Source organism: Mustela lutreola, chromosome 3, assembly GCF_030435805.1.
Source record: "Mustela lutreola isolate mMusLut2 chromosome 3, mMusLut2.pri, whole genome shotgun sequence".
Taxonomy (NCBI): Eukaryota; Metazoa; Chordata; class Mammalia; order Carnivora; family Mustelidae; genus Mustela; species Mustela lutreola.
Genome location: NC_081292.1, coordinates 136,279,303 through 136,302,814, shown reverse-complemented (window position 1 = coordinate 136,302,814; position 23,512 = coordinate 136,279,303). Strand labels below are relative to the sequence as shown.

The 23,512-nt window shown below is 35.4% G+C and overlaps 1 protein-coding gene across 12 annotated transcripts in view; it reads right to left on the bottom strand.

Annotated features, from left to right (window-relative positions):
* The window catches only part of ZNF385B (zinc finger protein 385B), a 408,372-nt gene that overhangs the window by 272,063 nt on the left and 112,797 nt on the right, over window positions 1-23,512 (bottom strand). The window contains exon 2 of one of the 12 annotated variants that reach the window (XM_059166883.1): window positions 5,989-6,074. The exons of 10 other annotated variants lie outside the window; for them this stretch is intronic. In XM_059166883.1, the coding sequence (XP_059022866.1) occupies window positions 5,989-6,034 (46 nt within the window). In that variant the 5' untranslated portion in view covers window positions 6,035-6,074. Of the gene's footprint in view, window positions 1-5,988; window positions 6,075-21,841; window positions 21,865-23,512 lie in introns of those variants that run through there. One more of the 12 variants, XM_059166884.1, reaches the window with a different exon arrangement.

Here is a 23,512-nt window from a genome sequence, read left to right as displayed (position 1 = left end):
TATGCAGCCATCAAAAGAAATGAAATCTTGCCATTTGCGACAACATGGATGGAACTAGAGCGTATCATGCTTAGCGAAATAAGTCAAGCGGAGAAAGACAACTATCATATGATCTCCCTGATATGAGGAAGTGGTGATGCAACATGGGGGCTTAAGTGGGTACGAGAAGAATAAATGAAAGAAGATGGGATTGGGAGGGAGACAAACCATAAGTGACTCTTAATCTCACAAAACAAACTGAGGGTTGCTGGGGGGAGGGGGTTTGGGAGAAGGGGGTGGTATTATGGACATTGGGGAGGGTATGTGTTTTGGTGAGTGCTGTGAAGTGTGTAAACCTGGTGATTCACAGGCCTGTACCCCTGGGGATAAAAATATATGTTTATAAAAAATAAAAAATTATATTAAAAAAAAAAAAGAACACACACACACAAAAAAAAGGAATAAGAAAAGAATGTACACTTTGACCATTCCTATTTAAATTACCAATTTGTTTGTTTAAATTATTGGTTCTAGGAGTGCCTGGGTGCCTAAGTCAGTTAGGCAGCCAACTCTGGATTTCAGCTCAGGTCATGATCTCAGGGTCCTGGGATTGAGCCCCTAGTCAGGCTCCCTGCTCAGCATGAAAGCTGCTTGTCCCTCTCCCTCTACATCTTCCCCCCAACCCTAGCTCACTCTCTCTCTCTCTCTCTCTCTCTCAAATAAATAAATAAATAAAATCTTAAAAAATTTTTATTGGTTGTAACCAGTATAGTAAAATAAAAAGTTTTTAAAAGTATAAGGAATAAAGAATAGACAAGATGCAATAAAATGGATACTATTTGTAAGATGATATGATTATATAAAAAATATCTAACAAAAGATATTCCAGCCATTTTTTTTGAAGAAAATTATAAAACCTTACAGCAAAGACTTTAAAAGAAGAGATAAATTGAGCATGGTAGACCATGCTATTGGATAAGAGGGCTCAACATTTGTATGGAAGAGTAAATGGCTGAGATAGATATAATTGTTGAAGTAAAAAGCCAAAAAGGAGTGCTTGGCAGAAACAGTTATAAAGACTTTTTAGAAGTCTGTACTATTAGGACAGCATGGGTTTGGTGTAAGGACAGAAAAATGAGCCAATGGAACAAAACAGAGACTCTGGAAATAAGTTGGACATATACAGACACTTAATTTTTAACAGAATGGGTACTGAAAACCAGTGTTAAGAAAGTATGTCACTAAATGACTCTGGAACAATTGGTTATCTATAGAGAAAAAAGAAAACTGCATAAAATTGACTGTATAAAGATAACTCCAGGTAGACGAAAGGTTTAAAGCTAAACTACAGCACTTGTAGAAGATGAATACATTGAGGATCTGTATGATCGTGAAGTAGGAAGACTTCTTAAACAGAATACAAAAGTACAAAGCATGAAAGCACTAGAAACATGTGGTTATGTTAAAGTTGAAGGTTAACTTTAACAAGAGACACTAAAAACCAGTGAAAACTGAAGCTATAAACTGAGAATATATCTGCAACATAGGAAATGGAGGATTAGTACAGTATTCGTACTATATAAATAACTGCTTACAAATAAACTTTTTAAAAAATTAATGACTCAAAGGTGGTAACTGAGTAGGAATAGAAATTTCACAGAAGAGGAAACACAAATGGCCAGTAAACATGAAAAGATGCTTCACCTCATTAGTTATCATGGATATGCAAATTAAATAGCCAGTGAGACAGTATTTCACAACCACCAGATTGTCAACAATTTTTAAAAATCAGATAATGTCAAGTGCTGCCAAGGAGTTAACACAATGGAAAGCTTATCTGTTGTTGGTTGGAGTATGAAGTGATACCTCAACTTGGAAAAATAGTTCGGCATTTCTTCATTCAGTGTGTATTAATTAACTACTTAAAATACATTTGGTACTATTCTGGGACCACAGCATGAGCAAAACAGATAAAATTGTCATTTCAGGTTGAAATGTACATCTCTTAGGTCAAAATTCCACTTCCTGGAAAGTGTAGGGCCTACAGAACATAACTATATAACCTGGAGAAATCTACATATGTAGATTTCTTAGAATCTACAATACTGCTTCTAAGTCAAACTAAGGAAGAAAGATGATAACCAAAATGTGTATTGTCAGTGGAATGGGTAAATAAATTGGAGTATGGGATATAAAAGAATATAAAACACTGAAGATGAATAAACTACATCTATATATAAAAAGGAATCTCAAAAATTATGTTAGTGGAAAAGCTAAATCTATTTTTTATTTATTTGTTTATCTTTTTTAAGTAGGCTCTGTGCCCAAAGTGAGGCTTGAACTCACAACCCCGAGATCAAGAGTCACATGCTCTACTGATTGAGCCAGCCCCAAAACTAAAAGTATTATAAAGACATATTCATATTTATTAGTAAACTATAAAGAAAAGCAAAAGCCTAACAGACAATTCTGCAGAAGAATTACTTCTAGGCAGTAAGAAAGAAGTAAGGGGCATCTAAGGTAGAGTTTTATTTTTGAGTTAGGTTATTCGGGAGTTTGATCTTTTCAAAATTACATCTATATTTTATACACCCTTTGAAAATATTTTATATTTTACAATAAAAAAATACATGTCCTTAACATACTAATTGGGCTAAGTTTTTTTGTTTGATTATCAATTTGGGTCAAAATAATAAAATAGTAAAATCAAAAACTCACATATATTACTGCTTCTATATCATATAAAAATAGTATATCCAATAGCAGTATAATTTTGTCTCAGTGAAAATTTAAAAAGGAACTTAAAAGTATCAGAAAACCAAGTAAAGGATATATGATAACATAGTTATTAAGAGCAAAATCTACAGAATTACACAAAGTCGTCTGAAGGTTCAGCTGAATTGGTACTCAAAAAATATATTTATATGTGTAGATTCTTCCAGAGATCTAACTCCCATGGTAGAATCAATCTAAAATTTGTCCTACTAAGAAATAAACCTTAAAAACAGTTAACAAACATGTTAGCAATTCATTTGTAAGAGTTTATATAATATAGAGCCATTCATATAAATTGATCCAGCATAGTGTTTATAATATAAGAATTCACATTTAGTGAACACTATTCAAATATAATTTCAGTTCAAGACCAGCAGATGAGGCTACGGTAATGCTTTTCTGAATAGAAATATTGAAATTGAGGTTCTTTCTAAGAGGTTAATGATTACTTTGACCGTTTAAACCAAATTCTAATAAATAACTTCTCTTTACATTGTAGCTAGGAAGTTAGGGAGGAACTACCATCCTTGATGCACAGAACAGTGCCTGCACATATAAATATTGTTTACAGAAGATTCTTAATTTTAGATTTCTGTAGTTTAAAACATTAATAATTTTGATGTAAAAATAAAAAGCTTATTCAATGACCAACATGCACTTTATATGAATTCCAAATCTATGCCCTTACTGGTAAGTATATACTCATCTATGATTTTATGGAATTTTCACAATGAATATAAACAAATGAGCATTGCCATGAATTAATATTATTACTGTATATCCATGGGAAACTATGCAACAATAATTAAATTCATAGAATGAATATTCAATTTCACCCATTAGATCAACTACACATTTTTCAAAACTTCAGTATAATAAGAAAAAAGGCTTCTCTGATTAAAGATAAAGTATAAAACATTCAATCAAATAATCAGATTTCTAAACACCTAAGTATTTAGAAATGTCAAGTGAAATTAGTCTAGGGGATTGTCAATTTTAAGCGAAAAGGTTAGTCGTAAATGAAACACTGCTTTTTTAGGCATGATCTGTAGAGTCAATAACAAAAACAAGGTTTGACTACCTTAAAATTACCCACCATATATATAAATATTTCCATGTGTGTAAATGTGTGTGCGTTTATATATGTATACATATAAAAGTATACATGTTTTCCCTTTTTTTTTTGAGATACATGTACATAAAGTCATTTTAGACATTTTCTCTGGATGCTATAAATTAAGGTGTTAGGTTTTTACACAATGTATTTTTGGTATGTAGTCATAATGTTCTCCAATTCTCTAGTTCTGTCAGTTTCACAATGCTCTAGGGTGTGAAATTGATAAGAAATGGTGCAAAACCAACAACCTGAAGCATAGAACTTTAATAAGAAGTTACCATGCACAATGTTTGAGAAAGACTAGAAAAATAAATATTTGACAGCAATGACTATGCTCCAATTTGATGAGATGTTTCAAACAAAGAATCCCAGATTCTTCCAAATGCATGAGTCCTTCTAAATGTACAAATGTTTAAAAAATCGAAGTAGGATAATCCAGACAAATACCACACTACCTAAGAACCTTAGAGGGAAAGATATGGAAGAATGAAATCTTACAGTCACAGCAGTTGCTTATTTCCCTAGAGTTAAGCTATAGTTCCCACTTTTGCATTCTTATAGATAATGGTCATTTCAAACCCTCTCTCTGAAGCAGCCTTTTTAAATTTCCTTCCCACAAATCTGAAATAACAATTTAAAAAAGGAAGAGTGTGGAAGGTCACCTTTGGTATTGTGTGTTTTCCATCATTAAAATCTGTCTACTCATTGCCCTAACAAATTAGTTACCATTATTTGGCAGCCCAGAAATCTTTTAAACATTAAATGTGATTTTATATAAAAAGGACTTAGCATAGTGGCTGGCACAAGTAAGAACTCAATGAACTGTGATGGTGGAGGTACACGTTCCTCATTATGTCACTCTTGACCGCTCCTATTCTAGACTTTCTACATTACTTCATGAGGGCAAAGTCCAATATTAGTAGCGAAAGAAGCAGCCAGAAAAATATGGGCTGCTTCTGTTTTCTTAATAAGGGATTTAAAATGATGAGGAGGAGGAAGAGGAAATAATATTAGTAATGATGCTGTCTTTGTGCTTTATAAACATCTTTCAAAGACATCATTTCATGTAACAGGCATAGCATCTCTGTAAGTTTTGTAGAGCAGATATCACTTTCCTTATCTTAAGGATGAGGAAATTAAACCTCAGAGAGGTTGAAAAAGTAGCCCAAAGGACACTGACTGCACATTAGGCCATTGAATGCAAAATGGAGACCAGAAGCCACATCACTTCAACCCAAGTACTCCCTTATGATTTAAATCAGCATGGCACTCCATCTTGAAATATTAATCCTTTGGAGCAAGTAGAGTTTCATGTGGGTGTTTCATGGAACTCCTGGACTAACGTGATCAGTTCAAATAAATGAATAAGTACTCAACATTAAAAACAGATCCCTTGCTGCCTCGGTTTGGGTATAGCAAAAGGAAGACAATTTATCAGATAACATTTCAGTTTCTTTGACTTTATTATTCTTATAAATTGAATTATTATTCTGAAAAATTATTCTTATAAATTGAAAATATATTTAAATGGACTCTAAATTATTGTACTTAAAAATATTCTTCAGTTTAGTTTTTCCAAAAAATAACACTGAAAACAATGTAAAATACAACTGAGTTATTTTCTGGTCCACAGAACTTTCAAAGGGAGTTGTGTTAGCTAAGCAATATTAGGATCCTACAGCATGAATTATCTTATAATGAAATACCTGGGAAAAGTTCTATGTAATTGGGAAAATAATATCTTCAAAGTAAATGATTGCTACAGTTATAAATGTGTACTTCTGGCCTTTTAAGGATTAACCATGAGAAAAACATTAATGTTCACTACCCAAAAATATTTATACATTTCTTAAGTAGACTATAATAATATAGTCTTTCTGCTTAGATATAAGCTTTATTTTTAAAAACTTAGAATTATATATAAACAAGGTTGGATTGGGAATTATTTGATTAAAAATGTAACCAATGAACCCGTCCAAATAAAAACTCTTTTGAATAACCCCCATGGAAAAACAACATGTCACACCTAAATTCTACATATTTAAGCCATATGTAGCACATCAAAGCTACCATAAAGGGACTGAAAAGATTTATTTTGAACATTGAGAAAATCTTACTTGTGAGCAGATGCCTAGACTTAGCCTGGAGGCAGCAGGTTTTCATTGGGTGGGTAATCACATCACTGGGGCATTTTGTGAAGTCTCTAGAAAGGATATTTAGTAGTAAAAAGCATGCATATTGAAGTTAATAAACCAGCTAGGCACGTAAGATATTTCTGAAGAGCCTCCCCCAATCACAATGAATGCCCTAAGTCTTAAAAACAAGCAGTTCATTCCTGTTCTCTGAGGACAACTGCCCTTCGTCAAGTTTGACTCTGACAAAAATCAGTGAGAATTTTGCCTGAACAAAATGCACTAAACTCCTGCAGCAGAGGCATCTCCATAATAATCTCTCGTTTGATTCCTCAAGTTCTCAGGGCAGCTAATTCTGGAGAAACTCAGAACACATTGCAAATTTTCTTGTTTTTGTTTTTTATTTTTAACTACAAATGCAATCCATCTTCAAAAATCTACACAAATGCTAAAAAAAGGCCACTACGAAATGAAGTCATATGAAAAATAACCCTAGAATTGTTCAGCTTAAGGGGTTCATAAAGAGTACTAAAAATGTCCAAATCTCTCACATAGGAGGTAAGGAATGTGAAGCCCAGAGACTTAATATGACTTACTCAAGTTCTCAAAGTCAGGGGGTGCAGCCTCAGGATAAGAACCCAGAAAACCCAAATCATCTCGTGTTCTTTCCACCACACCATGACCACTTTCATATGGAAAGGAGTGTGAAAGAGACACATTTGTGAAGTTGGGATCTTAAAATTTTTTTCTTTCTCATAGTGAAGCCCCATTTTGGCCCCCAAGAAAGCAGCATTATTTTATGTGGAAGTATTTCTAAAAATAATTCTAGTTTAAATCTACTATTATCTGGTCTCAATATGTTGCACTTTCTTTCCAAAGGGCTGATGTCATCAGAAATCCTTAATATTGGTTAGCAAACTGTGGTCTTTAATTGCTAAAGACAACATCTGTAAATTCTCAGTCAGGAGAACTCTGGGACCACAAAAAAAAAAAAAAAAAAAAAAAAAAAATCAGGGCTACTTTAATGCATGAGTGATAGAAATCAGTGTGAAACATACACTTCAAGTAGTCTTGTCATTTTATGTATTTACAGGTTTATAACCCATTTATGAATTCTTGATAAAATATTAAATCAGGAAACTACTAAAAATTATTAAAACAGGGTAGCACAAATAGTTTTTAAATTTTTCTTAAATCTAAAGCCCAAAGTAACATCTTCTAAAAAGATTCAAATATTTATATTTTAAGCTAGAGTATCAGGCAGAAAAAAGGTTAAATCCTAATAACATAGTGGAGCTAAAACACGACTTTGGGGCACCTGGGTGGCTCAGTGGGTTAAGCCTCTGCCTTCTGCTCTGGTCATGATCCCAGAGTCCTGGGATCAAGCCTGCCTCGGGCTCTCTCTGCTCAGCAGGGAGCCTGCTTCCCCCTTTCTCTCTGCCTGCCTCTCTGCCTACTCCTGATCTCTGTCAAATAAATAAATAAAATCTTAAAAAAAAAAAAACACGACTTCAAACAAAATTTAGTTCATATTAAATATTTACCACTAGAGTAAAAACTGGATTAAAGAAAACTAATGAAAATATTTTTTGTACTCAGAAAAATGGGAAATTAAGTTTCTTTTTTGTTCAAGTTTCCTGAAAATCCCAGAATGAAACATTTAATTTTCTAGGACACATTGATAGACAGAGGTAAGAAGGCTACACAGCTAGAGCTGAATTAATCAAGCAAACATCATTGAGAATCAGCAGAACTTTCCTGGTGATTAAACTCAGTTTGAGACAGCTGGAGGTGGACCCAATCTTGCCGGAGATTCCATGAGAACAGAATGTTAAGGGCACAAAACGGTCTTCAAAAACAGACTATGTAAACCATTGTAAACCTGTCAGTATTTTCAAGTATACAGGGTAATATGTGAGTAAAAATCAAGAGGGTAAACCTCACATTTTCAAATTAGAGATATCTTATTAACTAGTATAGCTTCTTACCTAATTTCATTATTATTTTTCGAGTTGGATCATGTTTACATGAAATATTTGCCTTCTCCAATTTCCTAAAATTTCCAAGGGTCATGGAACTATTAATAATCAGAAATGCGAAAGACTGAATACCGTAGTGTTCCAAGGCTGGAATTACTTTAATTGTTAATTCTAAATTATTAAATCTAACTATATCTGGATTCCCGTTTGATCTATTTAATACCAATGTTGGAAAAATTCCAAAATTGTCCACACCCCTAATTAGAGTGGCCATACATCACAGTAAAAAGCAACCCGACTTTATGCCTGGGTCCTGGCTAAATCATAAATAACTCTTAAAAGGGTCCCATTTTGATGATAAATGATATAACCATCAACTATATAAAACTTTGAATGGCTTCTTCCCTTACTCTCCTAGTCCCTAAGAAGACTTTCTTCCATGTAACTTAATACTAGAAAAGAAATTAATGCTGACTTCTCCTTAATAGAAAATTTTCAATTTCAATATACAAGCTTGACTTTTTAGGTGTTACCTCCTGTCCCTTCCCACTTTGTAACCAGTATGAATTTTGCTTCTTCCTATGGAAATTGTGCATTACTGTTCTGACATTCCCTGCCCCCAGTCCTCCAACCCCTTAGTACTTAGTTGGCTTGGAAGCACAGACTTACTTGAAAATATTAAATTTATGACAATGTTTTAAAATCACTAAGTAACTTAAAAATCAATTACTGCAATACAGTTCATTTGTAAACTGGGTACAGCTTTTGTACTGATAAAAGAATAATTTAGGACAAAATTTATGGTTAATAAATACCATTGTAAAAACACCTCAATGAATGAATGATAAGGAATGGACTTCATAGACAGGTGGTTTAGTGTGAAGAAATAGAAAAATTCTTATGCCACAAAGAGAAAGGGACAGAAGGGTGACAAGATAAAGGAGAAGAAGCATAAAATCAAAAGTGTAATTAAGTTTGAAAGAAACCCTGTCATCCACTGGCTTTGCACAATGACTAGCATGTCCTAAGGCACCAAAAGTTATAAACTTGTTCTACTGGGATATTTTTATCTTTTTTACTGTAAAAATGTAACTCAGACTTTATCATGGAAGTCACTTGTTAAAATGGACTAGGTTTTTAGAAATAAATATTGAGCGGACTGAAATGCATTTAGTCTTCAAGTGAAATATGCATACATTGGCCTTCAATCTGTAATGTTCAGGTCCGGCTAATATTGTTCCACTTTTGTACAAAAGATGAAGCCAAGGCTATAAATGTAGAAAAGTGTACCTCTGCTTTAATTTTTCACAACTGTCTTGTTTCTAAGTCTCATACTAGGTTCTGTAGCATATGCAACTTTGTTTCATCATCACTCCTATCCAATCAGATACGTTTTACAGATGCAAAAACTGAGTTTAGAGACTTTAGACAACTTTCCCACAGAGCTGATAAAAGTCAGGGTCAGGGATTGAACCTCTGGCTGCCAGCTGCCAAATCCCAAACTCCTTGCCACTGTGCTCTGTAATCTCTCTCTGAAGCGCTCCTTCACAATCAACTTATTTGTGGTGCTTCTTCTCAAAGACTCTCCATTACCTGCCCAGTAGAGCACAACCCCCTTGAACCAGTCTCTAAGGTGGTTTTAGAACAAGCTGAAAAGCATTAAAAAACCCACATGCCAGCAGTTTGGATTTAATTGATCGGGGTAGAGTGTAGGCATCAGCACTATTTAAAAGTTCCCCAATGGATTGTAACATGCCGCTGCAGCTGGGAAGTCTCCCAGAGACTTGCATCCAGGGGTCCCCTGCAACTGGCTTGTCTGCTCTGCCAAAACGCTGTTTCCTGACAGTTCTTCCCAGCCATCTCACCCTCAGACATACCACGAACCACCATTCTTTACACAAAGAAATAATGCCCATCAGAGGAAAGAAAGTCCTACTTTTTCAGCTTCACATCTCCTTTCTGTACAAAGGTTCAGCCTTTGCAGTTTGAGTATCACAATTCCTGCGCTGATTCTTGGGCACTTCTTTGAAATTAAAAATGTGTAACATGGAAAGTTTGTAAGTCATCTTTCCCTGATCTATTCCTGCTGCCATTTTTATGAGGCAAAGAGAGATGGAAATTCATAGAGTATTAGTATTAGGTCAACCACGATTATATCTAGTTAGCTTAGAGCACCGTGCCAATGAGGCTAATATTGTGACTTTCACATCTAGTTAGCTCTGTTTGGATTCACAAACCCAAACCACCTTTAATCCGGGGTAGGCAATGCACAAATGTCAGCAATTATGCAGTTGATCATAATAGAGATGTGTATATGTGAATGTGTATATGTGTGTGTGTGTGTATCTGTGAAAATCCAAAGGCATCATCTTCAAATGCAAGCAAGAGCATATTTTTAAAAAGCAGCAGTGTAGCCAACTTAGACCGATTAGAAGAGAGAAGGAAAATGTCTAGTTGATCAACAGTTAGCTGATCATAATATTAACCAAGTCCTTCATGCCACGTTTCTGCAAGCTAACATTGAATATAATATAAAATCACTCCCACTTCAGCTCAGCTGGGATTTTGAGTTATTAAACAAAAAGAATGTGTTAAATTAACATTCACACTCAGCATTAAACCCCTAGAAGCAAAGGAATTGAAGATAAGACGTCCATTGTCAAATCATGACTTTGTATTACAGTCCCAAAGGTAAGATCACCCAGTATTATGTATTTCTCAGAAAACTAAATGTATGAGATTAAAAAACAAACCCTCTGCACAAAAGGGTGAGCTCAGTGCAATACTGAATGCTGTCATGTTTGTGGATTTAAGGCATGCCTTCCTATTATTTTAATGTAGTTTTGTTCTTTCTTCTTTTCCTTTTCATATATTAGTGTGACTCACATTGAGGTACTTCAGAAGTTTTCATTTCACAAAGCTGAGGTCCCTCACGTCCCTGCTGTTTTACACGGACTAACACATCTGAACGGATTTTATGGAAGAGACCCACAAGTGATATTGTTCAAGCATGAATACTTGAGTGTATTTCCTGAAAGTTCTGGAAGGAAAAACACACATCAGGTAGGCTAAGGCTGGACACCAGGACTGAACACAGAGGGTCAATACAGCACCTGCTCAGGAATTGACTAAAGAGCAGCTTTTCACATTGGGACAGACATGTGGGAGGACAAAGGCCAATAGACTGGATCATCATCCAATTACCCGGGAAAATGGCTTCTGCCTTCCTCACCTATTAACCGTGGCCGGAAACCATGCAGTCATCATCTGGCAACTCTACAAGCTTTCACTGGGACAACTTTTAATTACATCACATTCCTATCATTTTCTCTCTGCCTCTTTCATCTTTCATTTTTTTTATATGAATATATCTGTTATTCTCAAAAGTAAACTTCTCCAAAGTAAAAGTATGTTAAAAAATTCAAGAGTACAAAAGGGTATAATACTTAAATGAAAGTCTACTTCAAAGAGTATGAAAGGGAATACAGTCAAAAGTAATTCTACTTTGAACTCCATCTCTAGACTCCCTATGAAATGGATTCATCCCTTCTTTTTCTCTTTCTTCTCCTTCCTCCCCCTTCTTCTCTCTCCGCATATATTTGTATGTATATACCTAATACACACACAAACATATCTCTAATGGAAACAACATATATTTTGTACTGCATATTTCTTGTTTTACTTATACCTTACACATTATCCCATATCAGTTGTTACTGTTACTGAAATTCATATGTTAAAATCCTAATGCCTAATGCGATGGCATCAGAAAGTGGGGACTTTGGGAGATGATTATGTCACAAGGGTAGAGTCTTCATAAATGGGATTTATGTTCTTATAAAAGAGACCCCACAGAGATCCTGTGTCCCTTCTGCCATGTGAAGATACACAAAAAGTCTACAACCTGGAAAAAAGACCTCACCTGACCATGCTGCCCGCTGACCTTGGATTTCCAGCTTCTAAAACTATGAGAAAGACATTTCTGTTGTTTTATAAGCTACTTCATCTGGAGTATTTTGTCATAGCAGCCCAAACAGGCTAAGACAATGTCACCTTGCATGGATGAACCATGATTATTACCATCACCCATTGCTGGGTATTTTTTTCTATATCTTCCTGCAACAAATAATGTCAGAATAAAGTCCTGTATGGATTTGTACATAGATACATGCAACAAAATTTGCTGCTCTATGTGACTTTGTTTACATATGCAAGCATACACACAGACTAAATCTGGGGTAGTGGAATTGCTGGGCCAAAAGATACGCATATTCTAAGTTTGGGTAGTTATTGCCACATTGCCTTGTCAAATACACAAATGAATTTACACTCCATCCAACAATGAACAAGAGTACTTCCATGACCATACATTTGCTAACTCATTGTATTATCATAAGATTTGATCTTGCCCATCTGATAAGAAAGTCTCACTGTATTTTTAATTAGATAAATGTTTTTATGAGTGGCAATTAGCAAATAATGTATTGAGTTCTGGACAAGTAATCACAGATCCTGTACTTAATGGTAGTCTCTCTTAGTCAATGTTTTAAATATATTATTTATTATGTATGTGTCTAGTGTTGTAGTGAAGTTCACATATTTAAAAAAATTAGGACATAGTTCTTAGCTCAAGCAGTCTTGGAGAGAAAAATATTTAGGGATAAGTATAATAAGAGAATATGAATTAGATATAGAAATGGTTAACTTTGGGTAAAAAGCTTGTTCCTTAAATATACCTTACTAATCTGTTTTTACATTTTATAAACATATTCAAATGGGATAAGGAAAAAATATATAATATGCTTGTCTACAAGAAGCACCATGACAATTAAAGCTAAAAACTAAAGATCCTGATCCAATGAAAAATTATCTTAGGTGACCCATCTATACTTATAATCTATATTTATTGAAATAAGAGTATACAGAATAATTTATCAAACTATCTTACTTGATACTTATTCTAGGGACTTGGAGCTTTGTCTGAAAAAAAAAAAAAAAAAAGGACACAGCCTGTCCTCTGACCACCGTTTTTCAGATGTTGTTAAGCTCTTTTGATTAACAGAATCCAAACACAAACTTTTGTCTTCTGCCCTTCCTCCTCTCCCAACTCACTGAACCATTAAACTTTTAATATATGGTGATTCTTATTAACCGTTGGATTTGTTATACCATACTAAAGAAGGTTGCCCTTTAATAAGGGTGTGTTAAGGATAGTTAATTATATTACACAGAAATCCTTTAAGTATTCAGATCCCATAAAATGTGATAATAATGTTAACATTATTGACTGGTAAGGTTACTACTTGAGCTTTTAATTATCTTTCCAACCTTCTTTACAAGCTGTCTTCCAATCAACAGGAAGGCTTTAAAATTTTATTCCTGGACTAAATTTGATTCACTGATCATACACCCTTTCCATATTTTCCCTTAATTTCCAAACTTCATTACATTGTTTATGGCCAACTGGTAATTTCTCCTCCAAAAGTAAACCTTTGAGCTGGGCTGCCCACAGACGGAGGCAGAAGAAGCTGATGTGTGGAAGGTGCTGAACGGGGGTTCAGAAGTCTAGGTTTGACTTCCAGTTCTGCTATTTGGCAAGTCATTCCCCAGATGCTGATTTAATATTACTGTAATGAGCAAATACTTAACTACTTTATTTACTTCCCAGAGTTATGGTAGGGATCAAGTGAAATTATGGGTGGAAATGGATGATGAGAATTAGCAATTAGTTTCCTCAATCTCCTTTCAAAATCTCCCTTCTGTATCTATGCCCAGCAGTCTTCACGGCCTACACTTTCCCAAAGCCTCCCCCGTGGGCCATGTTATTTGAGTCTTCCACACTCTAGCCCTGTATTTCTCACCAAAATTTACCTGCTTTAGGTTTTATCTCTCAAACTCTAATTTTTACTAGAAGACAGCTATAACAGAAGAAAGAATAATTTGTAAGTAATAATGGGTTACATTTATTGAGTACTTCATGCATTTATTGAGTACCTCATGCCAAACCATAAAGCTATCATTGGCAATCTTACAGCTTTTACTATAACTTCTGATTATATCATATTCTTGCCATTTTCCCTCAGTTTGACACACCAAGAACTTTATATACAATACTCTCACTTAATCTTTACAGCAAATGCATGCATGGAAGCCATTCTTCTTCTTCTCCAGCTGAGGAAACTGAGACTTGGAAAGTGAAGTAATTTGCGCAGTCATACAGCTAAGTTGTGGTGGAGCCAAGGCTTTGAACCTTTGAATGCTTGAAACTTCCCCATAATCACTGCACTCTGCTGCTTCTCCTTCATGCAGAACTAATGTAATGGACAAATTCTCATTGATGTATTACCTTATTTATTTAACATGCTCCTGCAATTACAGAGTCTAAAGTTGAAAGACCTACTTTTTTTAAGAGTTATTTATTATAGAGAGAAAAAGAAAGGGTACACGCACAAGTAGGGGGAGGGGTAGAAGAAGAGAGAGAAACCTGAAGCAGACTCCACAGTGAGCAGGGAGCCTGACACAGGACCCTGAGATCATGACCTGAGCCAAAACCAAGTCAGTTGTTGAACTGACTGTGCCACTCAGGTGCCCCTGGAAAATCATCTACTTTAACCATCCATCCAATCCTTATTCTTCTCTATCACACACCTAAGTCACATTCTGCCTTTTGCTTCAATCAGGGACATACTCTATGTCCAAAAAAAGAATCTCTTCATATTCAGACAACTCTTTTAAAAAGTTCTTTATATCACATAAAGATCTTTCTTCCTGAAAAGCCCATCCACTGATCTTAATTTTACCTGAAAACTTTATTGAAAAGGAGGTAGATGGGGGGAATTTGATGAAATAGATAGAGGTGATTAAAAGTATACCTATTGTGATGAGCACTGAGTCATGTATAGAATTACTGAATCATTACGTTGTACACCTGAAACTAATATAACACTGTATGTTAATTATATTTCAATAAAAAATTTAGGAAACAAACAAACAGAAAAAGAAAAAAATTCAAATAAAAAGGAAGGGGGAATAAAGAAAGGAAACACTATAACTCAAACGTTATAATAAATCATCTAATGATCTCTTCTCCTTGGCAAAGTACTGAGCATACCTTGGCCATGGTAGTTCAAATGAAAGCACTTAAAGCTCTCTGCATCTCTCCCAAACCTCAGGCATACTCTGACCAACTGAGGAAACTTCACTGATACAGGTATTCAATTTCTTCTAATCCCACCTAAAATACTATATTAAGATCGTAGGGGGTGATCATGTTATGCTTTTGATTCATTCATGAGTTTATGGTTTAATATTCCTACAACTTTTCTCTCTCCCTACTTCATTTACTGTAGCTGAAACTGACCTTGTTGGAGTTGATCCATCTTTTGAAAGAGTGCTTCTAACTGGGACTGCCATTGGAATCGCCTTGGGAGTTTTAAAAATATTGCTTCCCGTGTAGCGCTCCTAGAGATTCTGATTTATTTGTATGAGATGTGGCCTAGGTTTTGAGATTTATATTAGTTGTATTTCCCTATGTACTTATTTTCTCACCTTCATGTCATCTACAGATGCAATAGCCAAGTCATCAATGTTCTCCCCAAGTCATTGCAGAGTCCTAGACCCTCACTTTAAGTGAATAATTGGCCAGGTACACTTGGGTGTAGGGATTCAACCAATTACAAATCTACCAAATTACATTATCATTCAGTCCACAGTTTTCTATTCTACTCACAAAATAATATCAAATAATATCAAAAAGATTTGGTTAAGGGGCGCCTGGGTGGCTCAGTGGGTTAAGCCGCTGCCTTCGGCTCGGGTCATGATCTCAGGGTCCTGGGATCGAGTCCCACATTGGGCTCTCCGCTCGGTGGGGAGCCTGCTTCCTCCTCTCTCTCTCTGCCTGCCTCTCTGCCTACTTGTGATCTCTCTCTGTCAAATAAATAAATAAAAATCTTTAAAAAAAAAAAAAGATTTGGTTAAATGTCTTACAGAAGGCGAGTCTCTAGGGCAGTGTTTAAAAGCATGGATTCTGGAGCCTCCTCTCATAAAGTAGGTATAACAGCACTTACTGATAAGGGTGTTACAAGACTAAATGAGATGAAGCCTCTGGCATATAGTTGGTTTGAAAGTGTCAATTATCACTGCTGTTGTTTTTCAGCCTTTTTATGCACTATTTACTGCAAACACTTGATTAAAGGACAATGATAAAACTTGTTGATAGAGGTCCAATATTGGTTAAATCAGTTGTAGCTAAAGCAAGAAATAAGTGTTAGAGATCATTTCTAAGCCATCCCTATTTTTTCCCTACCCCAGTTAAACATGATTCATAAACCATTAAAGGATTTCTAACTATTGTGTATACAGAGTGACATCCACGGCTTGCTCCCCCTAATTTGCATAAAAGTTGTTATACACCTAAATTGCACAATATTTGAAAACTTCAGTTAAGCAAGAATTAACTAATTTGTCATAAATATTGTATTACCCATTGCACAAAAATAAAAATATATAAAATGTAGACAAATGCGAGAAAAAAATCCCTGTGGATTAATTTCTGAATCTGCTAACTCCTGAATATTTTGAAATTTCTTCAAAATTCAAGCTCCTCTTTCTTGTTCTCCAAGAAAAAACACTTGAGTAAAGAAATACACCTCGGGTATCTGAGTGACTCAGTCATTTAAGCGTCTGCCTTTGGCTCAGGTCATGATCCCGGGGTCCCTGGAGTGAGCCCTGCGTCTGGCTTCCTGCTCAGTGAGAAGTCTGTTTCTCCCTCTACCTCTGCCCCTCCACCCTGCTCATGCACATGCTCGCGCATGCCCTCTCTCTCTCTTTCAAATAATAAAATCTTAAAAAAAAAAAAAATACCACCTTAACTTGCTGGTAGAAACAGAGGGCTTCTAGATGTAAAGTCATTACCTCCATCATCTTCTAAAAAACCAGCACTACCAAAGAGTGAATCAGAGGGGGGAAAATAGAAGTAGAATTATCATAGATCTCCAAATGAAATTCACACACCAATTTGAAATGTCGGCAAAAAGATGTTTGGTTAAATAGCCTGATGGTATTGCAGACTCCCTGGATGGAACAAGCAGACGAAAATTCCTCGCTCTGACAGAATAGGCATTTCCTGTGGGAGGCACCTGTTTATTATTCAATTGCCATTTGTCGAAAAAATATAGCTTTGAGCAATATCATCTTTTAGGAAATTAAAAGAAATAGAATTCCTCAAATTACTAGCAAATTTAACTTACTAGTCCCTTTCCTAAGAATCTGAGGACAAGTTAGGAAAAATGTTTTTTGAGGATACATAGTTATTAAAATTCATATTATGGATTCACACTGGTATTTTGCTGTAACAAACAGACCACACGGCCAGACAGGATTGGAACAATAGACTCTGAGAAATGAATTAGATCATTGTGGGTGTGGGAGGTACCATTTAACTGAAAGAAGATATGGTTTATTGAACAGTTCTTTATTGGGTAGTTAAGAGTTAATCCATTTCCAAAACTTGAGTTAATTGCTCCCACATTCAACTGATCAGTTTGGACTCAGAATTGGTTTTCTGGTTTGACACGTCACGTGATGGACAGAGAACTGAGGTGCTATTTTAGACTGGGTATAAAAAGGTTAACTTAAAGAAGTTACCCCAAACATCTCCTCTGCATTATTTACTAATCAAGTGCAGGGTAGCCTAACACAAAATTCTGTTAAAGTATAAGTAGTTTACTTCTATTTTTTTTTATCTTGAGAATCAAATTATTAACTGATGTCTAGCCACTCTCCGTGGGGATATTTATTAAAAAAGAAAATAGTGAGTGAGGGAGATACTAGGAAGTGAAAAGTGAGAAGAAAGCTAATGCAAAGTCTGAGTGAGCAAAGAGGATTTTAAAATATAGCCTTAGGTGAGATAAAGGAAAATGAATCTTTATTCCTCTATTTCTCTGTGGGGAGGTTGCCCAGATGTTTAAAAGTAGCATTCAGAACCAGGATGGAACATTCTGCTCTGTTCTGGTGAGGTTAAAATTGGAGTAACTCTGGGCTGGGAACAAGATTTTGCTTTTCTTTTTCTTTTTTTTTTTTTTTTTGACAAATAACATGTGTACAATGGGTATTACATTAATATATTAAAAAGTAGTTCTTCAATAAAAACCGGTCTATAAATATTTTGATACTGTATGAGGTACCTAGTAGGTATACAGTAAATCTTTATTCTCTTCTACTCAGCTGTGGCACATTGAATAATGTGAGAGACCTCTCATTAGGCATCTTAACTACAACAAAATAGTTAATTTGTAAGAATCTCAAACTTGTTAAAGGAAGACAATCCTGAAAATATTCTAGTTGGTAAAGGATAACAATTGAGCATTAATTGTACAATTCTCATTATTCTCTATCTAAAATGTTATCAACAACTGTTACTTAATATGCTGCCTTTACTGTTTTATCTCAGTAATTATAGGAGGCTTTCATATCCGTGCTTATGATTTCTGCTCTACAATCCTATTTTTTATACCATTTTAAGTTTCTCAAATGGAAACTTTGTTTTCTTTGGAGTTCCTAGGCATAAGCTCCAAAAGTATGAACTGCTTTTACAGGAATGTGAAGCCTCCATTTTGGCTTTGACAGACCCAATTTTCTAGGTAATAAAGATTCACCTTCTTACTTAGAAACTAGATAGGGTTCCCATGTTCAATACAGGAGACCCTGTCAAATTTGAGTTTCAGCTAAACAATGAATAATTTTTAGTACAAGTATGTCCCAAATACTGCCTGGGACATACTTATACTAAAAAGTACTCAATACCACAGCAACAAACGTCAAAACAAACTACCAACTATATAATTAGTCCAAACTAACAACTGTACGTGTACAACAGGATAGCTCACCAAACATGGATAGTACTTTGATTTTGTCATAATGTTTCTGAATTAAAGTAGGTTTACTACTTACTTTACTATCTGCTATATTTTATAACTAATCATTTTTAAAATCTGCTGAAGGAAATGCAGGGTTGCTAGCTCTTGATATAAAAGCAAAAAGATGCAGGTGAATTTCACAGATACATAGAATCTCACATCCCCATGATAACTTTCTAAATCCTACTTCTTGTGAAAGAGAAATTGCTATTAATTTTATGCTAAATTATCCTTTGCTTCAACTAGTAAATTTCTATGATCTATGTAATATGACAAGTTTTACTGTTCTAGAAGAATTCTGACATTCTAAAACTTCTTTTAAGGTTTCATTTACTAAACATGTTAGATCATCAGAAATCTAAATCCCTTCTAATCTTCTAATTCTCAACCCACAAACCCAATTTGTTTCGTAGGCTTCGGGAAGTGAGAAACATGAGATATTTATTTGTAAGTCAAAATCTAAGGGAAAATCCCTCTGACAATCTGAGGATGACTTGTGACATGACATCCGCAAAAGAGCAGAAGAAAAATAAGTTGTTTAAAATTATGCCTCAATGAAAATCAGAAAACCTTCTAATTATAATGGAACATATCATATGCCTGCATTTCAATAAATATCATTTTATCTTGGATGCTTAATCATGTGAAATCACTTAACGTAGGCTAAAATCCATGGATTAAAAAGAAAAAAAAATCATGAAATTCAAGATTTCAGAAGTGTTTTCATTTCCATTGTCAAGGCCATTTGGAAAAAAATAAAGTACAATAGCACCATTCTAATGTGTACCCTAATCCATCTGTCTATATCCATTACCACCATACAAAGAAAAAACACAAGAATAAATACTTCATTAAATGTGCTGGTAGTTCGTTTTGACCACCTCTATTTCAAAATGCATTATGACTAGCAAAACTTTCAAGAAAGGTTATTTTCTGATGGAAAGACAAGGCTAAGAAAATAATTCCTACAATATTTACAAGTGCATTTCATCTATTACCACTCTGTGGAAACAAATAAAAACTGTCTTTAATATTTATATAATTTTAGCATTTGAGAGCTTTTCTCAAGATGAGGCAGTTACATGAAAGACGGTATTTTCAACATTTTTAATTTATCTTCAGACTGTTTAGTTTTATTCCACAGCACATGCATGTATAATAAAGTACAGGTACTTTATATCAACTGTGAAATATAGAAAAGCCTGGTCCTCTCTCCAGCATTGCTGTAAGATGTGTTACCAAACAAGCAGGTAAGTCCAATGATGACCTGCACAATATAGTCAGCACTAATAGAGCGATCTTCTCCAAATGCATTACAAAAAGATGAAAAAATACCTTACACTTCAGAACATAGCAATTTTGATGTCACACATCCAGGGAATTCCAAAGTGACAAACATTAGTAACTTTAAATCTGTAGGGTCTGGATTAAAAACATAAAGGAACTTCAGACAAATGACAATGCATTCAGAAAAAAGAGACAAGGTCGAAGGGAAGAGTCTCTTCTTGAGGGTCTAATTAGGTGCCCCCCTCCCTCTGCTTTTTAAAAATTTATCTCATACGGACACCTTAGCAGAAGCCATCAGCTTTGACAGAACACCGAAATCCTGGCAGTGAACCATAAATTGACCATTACCATAAAAAGAGCTGCTAAATGAGAAACCATGTGCTCAGTATAAAACTAATTTCATGCTTTCAAAAGCACACAGTGGCTTCTAGCAAGATAGTGGCCCTGGGACTTGCTGAGACAGATTGGCGAACACAAATGGTTTGCTCCTGATGCGTCTGCTTAGCCAAGCTTCACATGTACTGGCAGTAAACGGGGTTCTCGAATCTTCTGTCAAACGAATACACACTTATCTATAACTTCAGAGTTGAAAGCTATAAAACAGCTGCCTCAAATAAATTTAGCAGGGAAAAACACATACACATATATAAATACATACCCCATGTGCCATGTTAGCTTCCAGTCAAATAAAAATAGATTTCTCTGCAGACCTAACATACTAAACCGACACTTAATAAGCATACTGCTTTGTGAATACATCATAACTCCCGGTCCTTTCTTCTTTAGAAACAGCTTCTCATCGTGTAGGAATTGGGAGTTCGAAAAGCCTAAGCAACAGGACTCCCTTCTACTCCGGGGCTAACTTCGAGCTTGCCCTTGTCTCATTGGCTTGCAAATACTCTATACTTATAATGCCGCATCTGACCTTTCCAGGCATGGTGATCTACTAACTGATCTTTCCGGGTCAGCATCTGTACTTTATTTACACTTAAGTAATAAAATCTGCTACATTTAAACGTCACGTCTAATTAAAAATGCTTTATGAAGAAATGCTACTAATTTTCTCCTTCTTTCATTCAATATACTATCTCCAAAAATCAATTACTATAGGTTGCCCAGTGCCTGACAGGTCATAACTTTGAATTATTAATGTCAAGCTTAACAAGGTGTCAAGTCCAGGATGTAATCTTTTTCACTTACTTTCTTAGTTATATCAGAACCATCACTTGTTTCCTCCTATTTTTCATGTCAAAGATTCTACAAAGTACATTCAGTTCACAGTCTTTTACATGTATATACGTACCTGAAGCACATCGTAGCCCTGCTAATTACCTACTTTCAGTAATGACAGCAAATTGCATAATATTACTGACTTGTTCTGAATGTTTAAAATGCAAAGGAAGTCACCTACTGTTAAGATGTCCTCGGCAAACAGCTAGCACAGAAAGAAAAGAATGCTATCACACCGTGCATTTAAGGAGTGACTTCCCAATAAAATTAAAGAATCTTCTATTTTGCTTCACGGTACTGCCCCTTCCAATCTGTCAGCGCGACACGATAAACACAATTGATAACTCCACAGGATTCAACCCAGCACACAAATCTGTTACTGACACACCAGAGCCCCCATCCAAGTTTTAGAATAAAAATGCTCACCTCTGCTAGGAAGTCCACTCCACATCCTGGCTGGGCTTTCACCAGCTCTGAGAGCAACCAAGTTGGATAAACAAAACTTCCAGTATGTAACCAGTGTGATGCACGGCGTTCCCAAGACTTGGCTCCAGCCCTGATTATCTGTGTGACGGTACCGCGCTATATCGGTGCAGCTCCAAACCTTCCCAGATGCTGGCTTATTGCACTGCTCATTGAAAATCCTTTACATGCTGGCAACATTTTAGGAAAGGACAAGCACACTCGGAGTCATTTGTAAAGAAAGCAGAGCAATTTCAATGCTATATCTCCATGCGTGCTGAAACCAGAATCACTGTCAACCTACAAGTCTGAGGTGGATTTATGCCGAGAAACAGGCAACCTAAGCCTTCATTATCAATGCATGAAATCAGCCACTGTGATCAAATTCAAGCAAACCACAAAAAGGATATGATTATGAAAGGCTCCACAGATTTAGCACCAAACCTTGTGGAAGGAAGAATCATCTACTGAAATTGTGTAAATGTTAAAAATAGCTCGGGCTTTTCAACAATGAGCAGGATGCAGAGAAGAAATCAGGAGTATATATTATAGGGACTGATCGTAAAAGCTGCAAAATTCAAAATAGCTGTAGGTTCCTGAGACTTTTCTACAGACAAATAAAATCACTAGAGGCTCTCACAATTATAACAAAAAAAAAAATTTCCACGTGTTTGATGTAGGTAAAGAACAAATTAAATATACTTTAACCCCTAATTGCTGGTCTCTAAATTAAAATAATAATAAGAGTAAAAGCATGCAGGAATATGCTAACAGCAGGGCAAAAGCCCATCCAATTTACTCTAAGACAAATTCTTAAACAGTAAAGATTAAAATGGGCTCTGTATAACAAGAAAATCAACACACAAAGTAAAGAATATTTTTAACCCCACAGTTCTTGATCACTTATTATTTTTTAAAAACTCTATAGCTCATGAAAATCCCTACCCTCACCACCCCAACTTTGTACCCTCACCTTTCCTTTCCCCATCTTTTCTCTCTCAACACTAAAATATAAGATGCAAGACATAGCTGACAACTCTTAAAAAAGGTACAAGGTAGACTATCCTAGAAAGTAGCAGCAATGATTTGAGATCATAAAATAAGGAGCTTTGACAAATGCAAAGTGCAAAGCAAAAAGGACATGAAACATTTATCAAAAATCTCAAAAGTAACTGGAAGAAATTCCTAGTCAGTAGCATTGACAAAGAACAAAGTTAAGGTTCTAGTCAGATTTTTAAAGATGGGCTTTAGGTTATCAGTGAGATTCTATATAGACAGAGCAAAGCAGGAGCCAAGCAAGGCAACCCCGATTTGAGGATCTTATACCACTACCTCTTAGGTGCCACATTCAGTAGTATCTACTAAATCCAAAACATCTGTGTATAAACAAGCACTGCGCCCAACATATATTTACATAGCACAGCATTTGGAACAACTTTAAACATGGCACCCACAAAGGTATCCACATTATATCTCTGTGTGTATATCTGACTCCTTATAGGCCACTAGTTAGAACCCCTTCCGTGGGTTCTAACCCACGGTCATGCACACAAGCATATTTGTCCACGCCCCAGGAAAATGCCCTTATCCTGTTGCAGTTACTTCTACTACCTGACTTCCATTCATTGTGTGCCT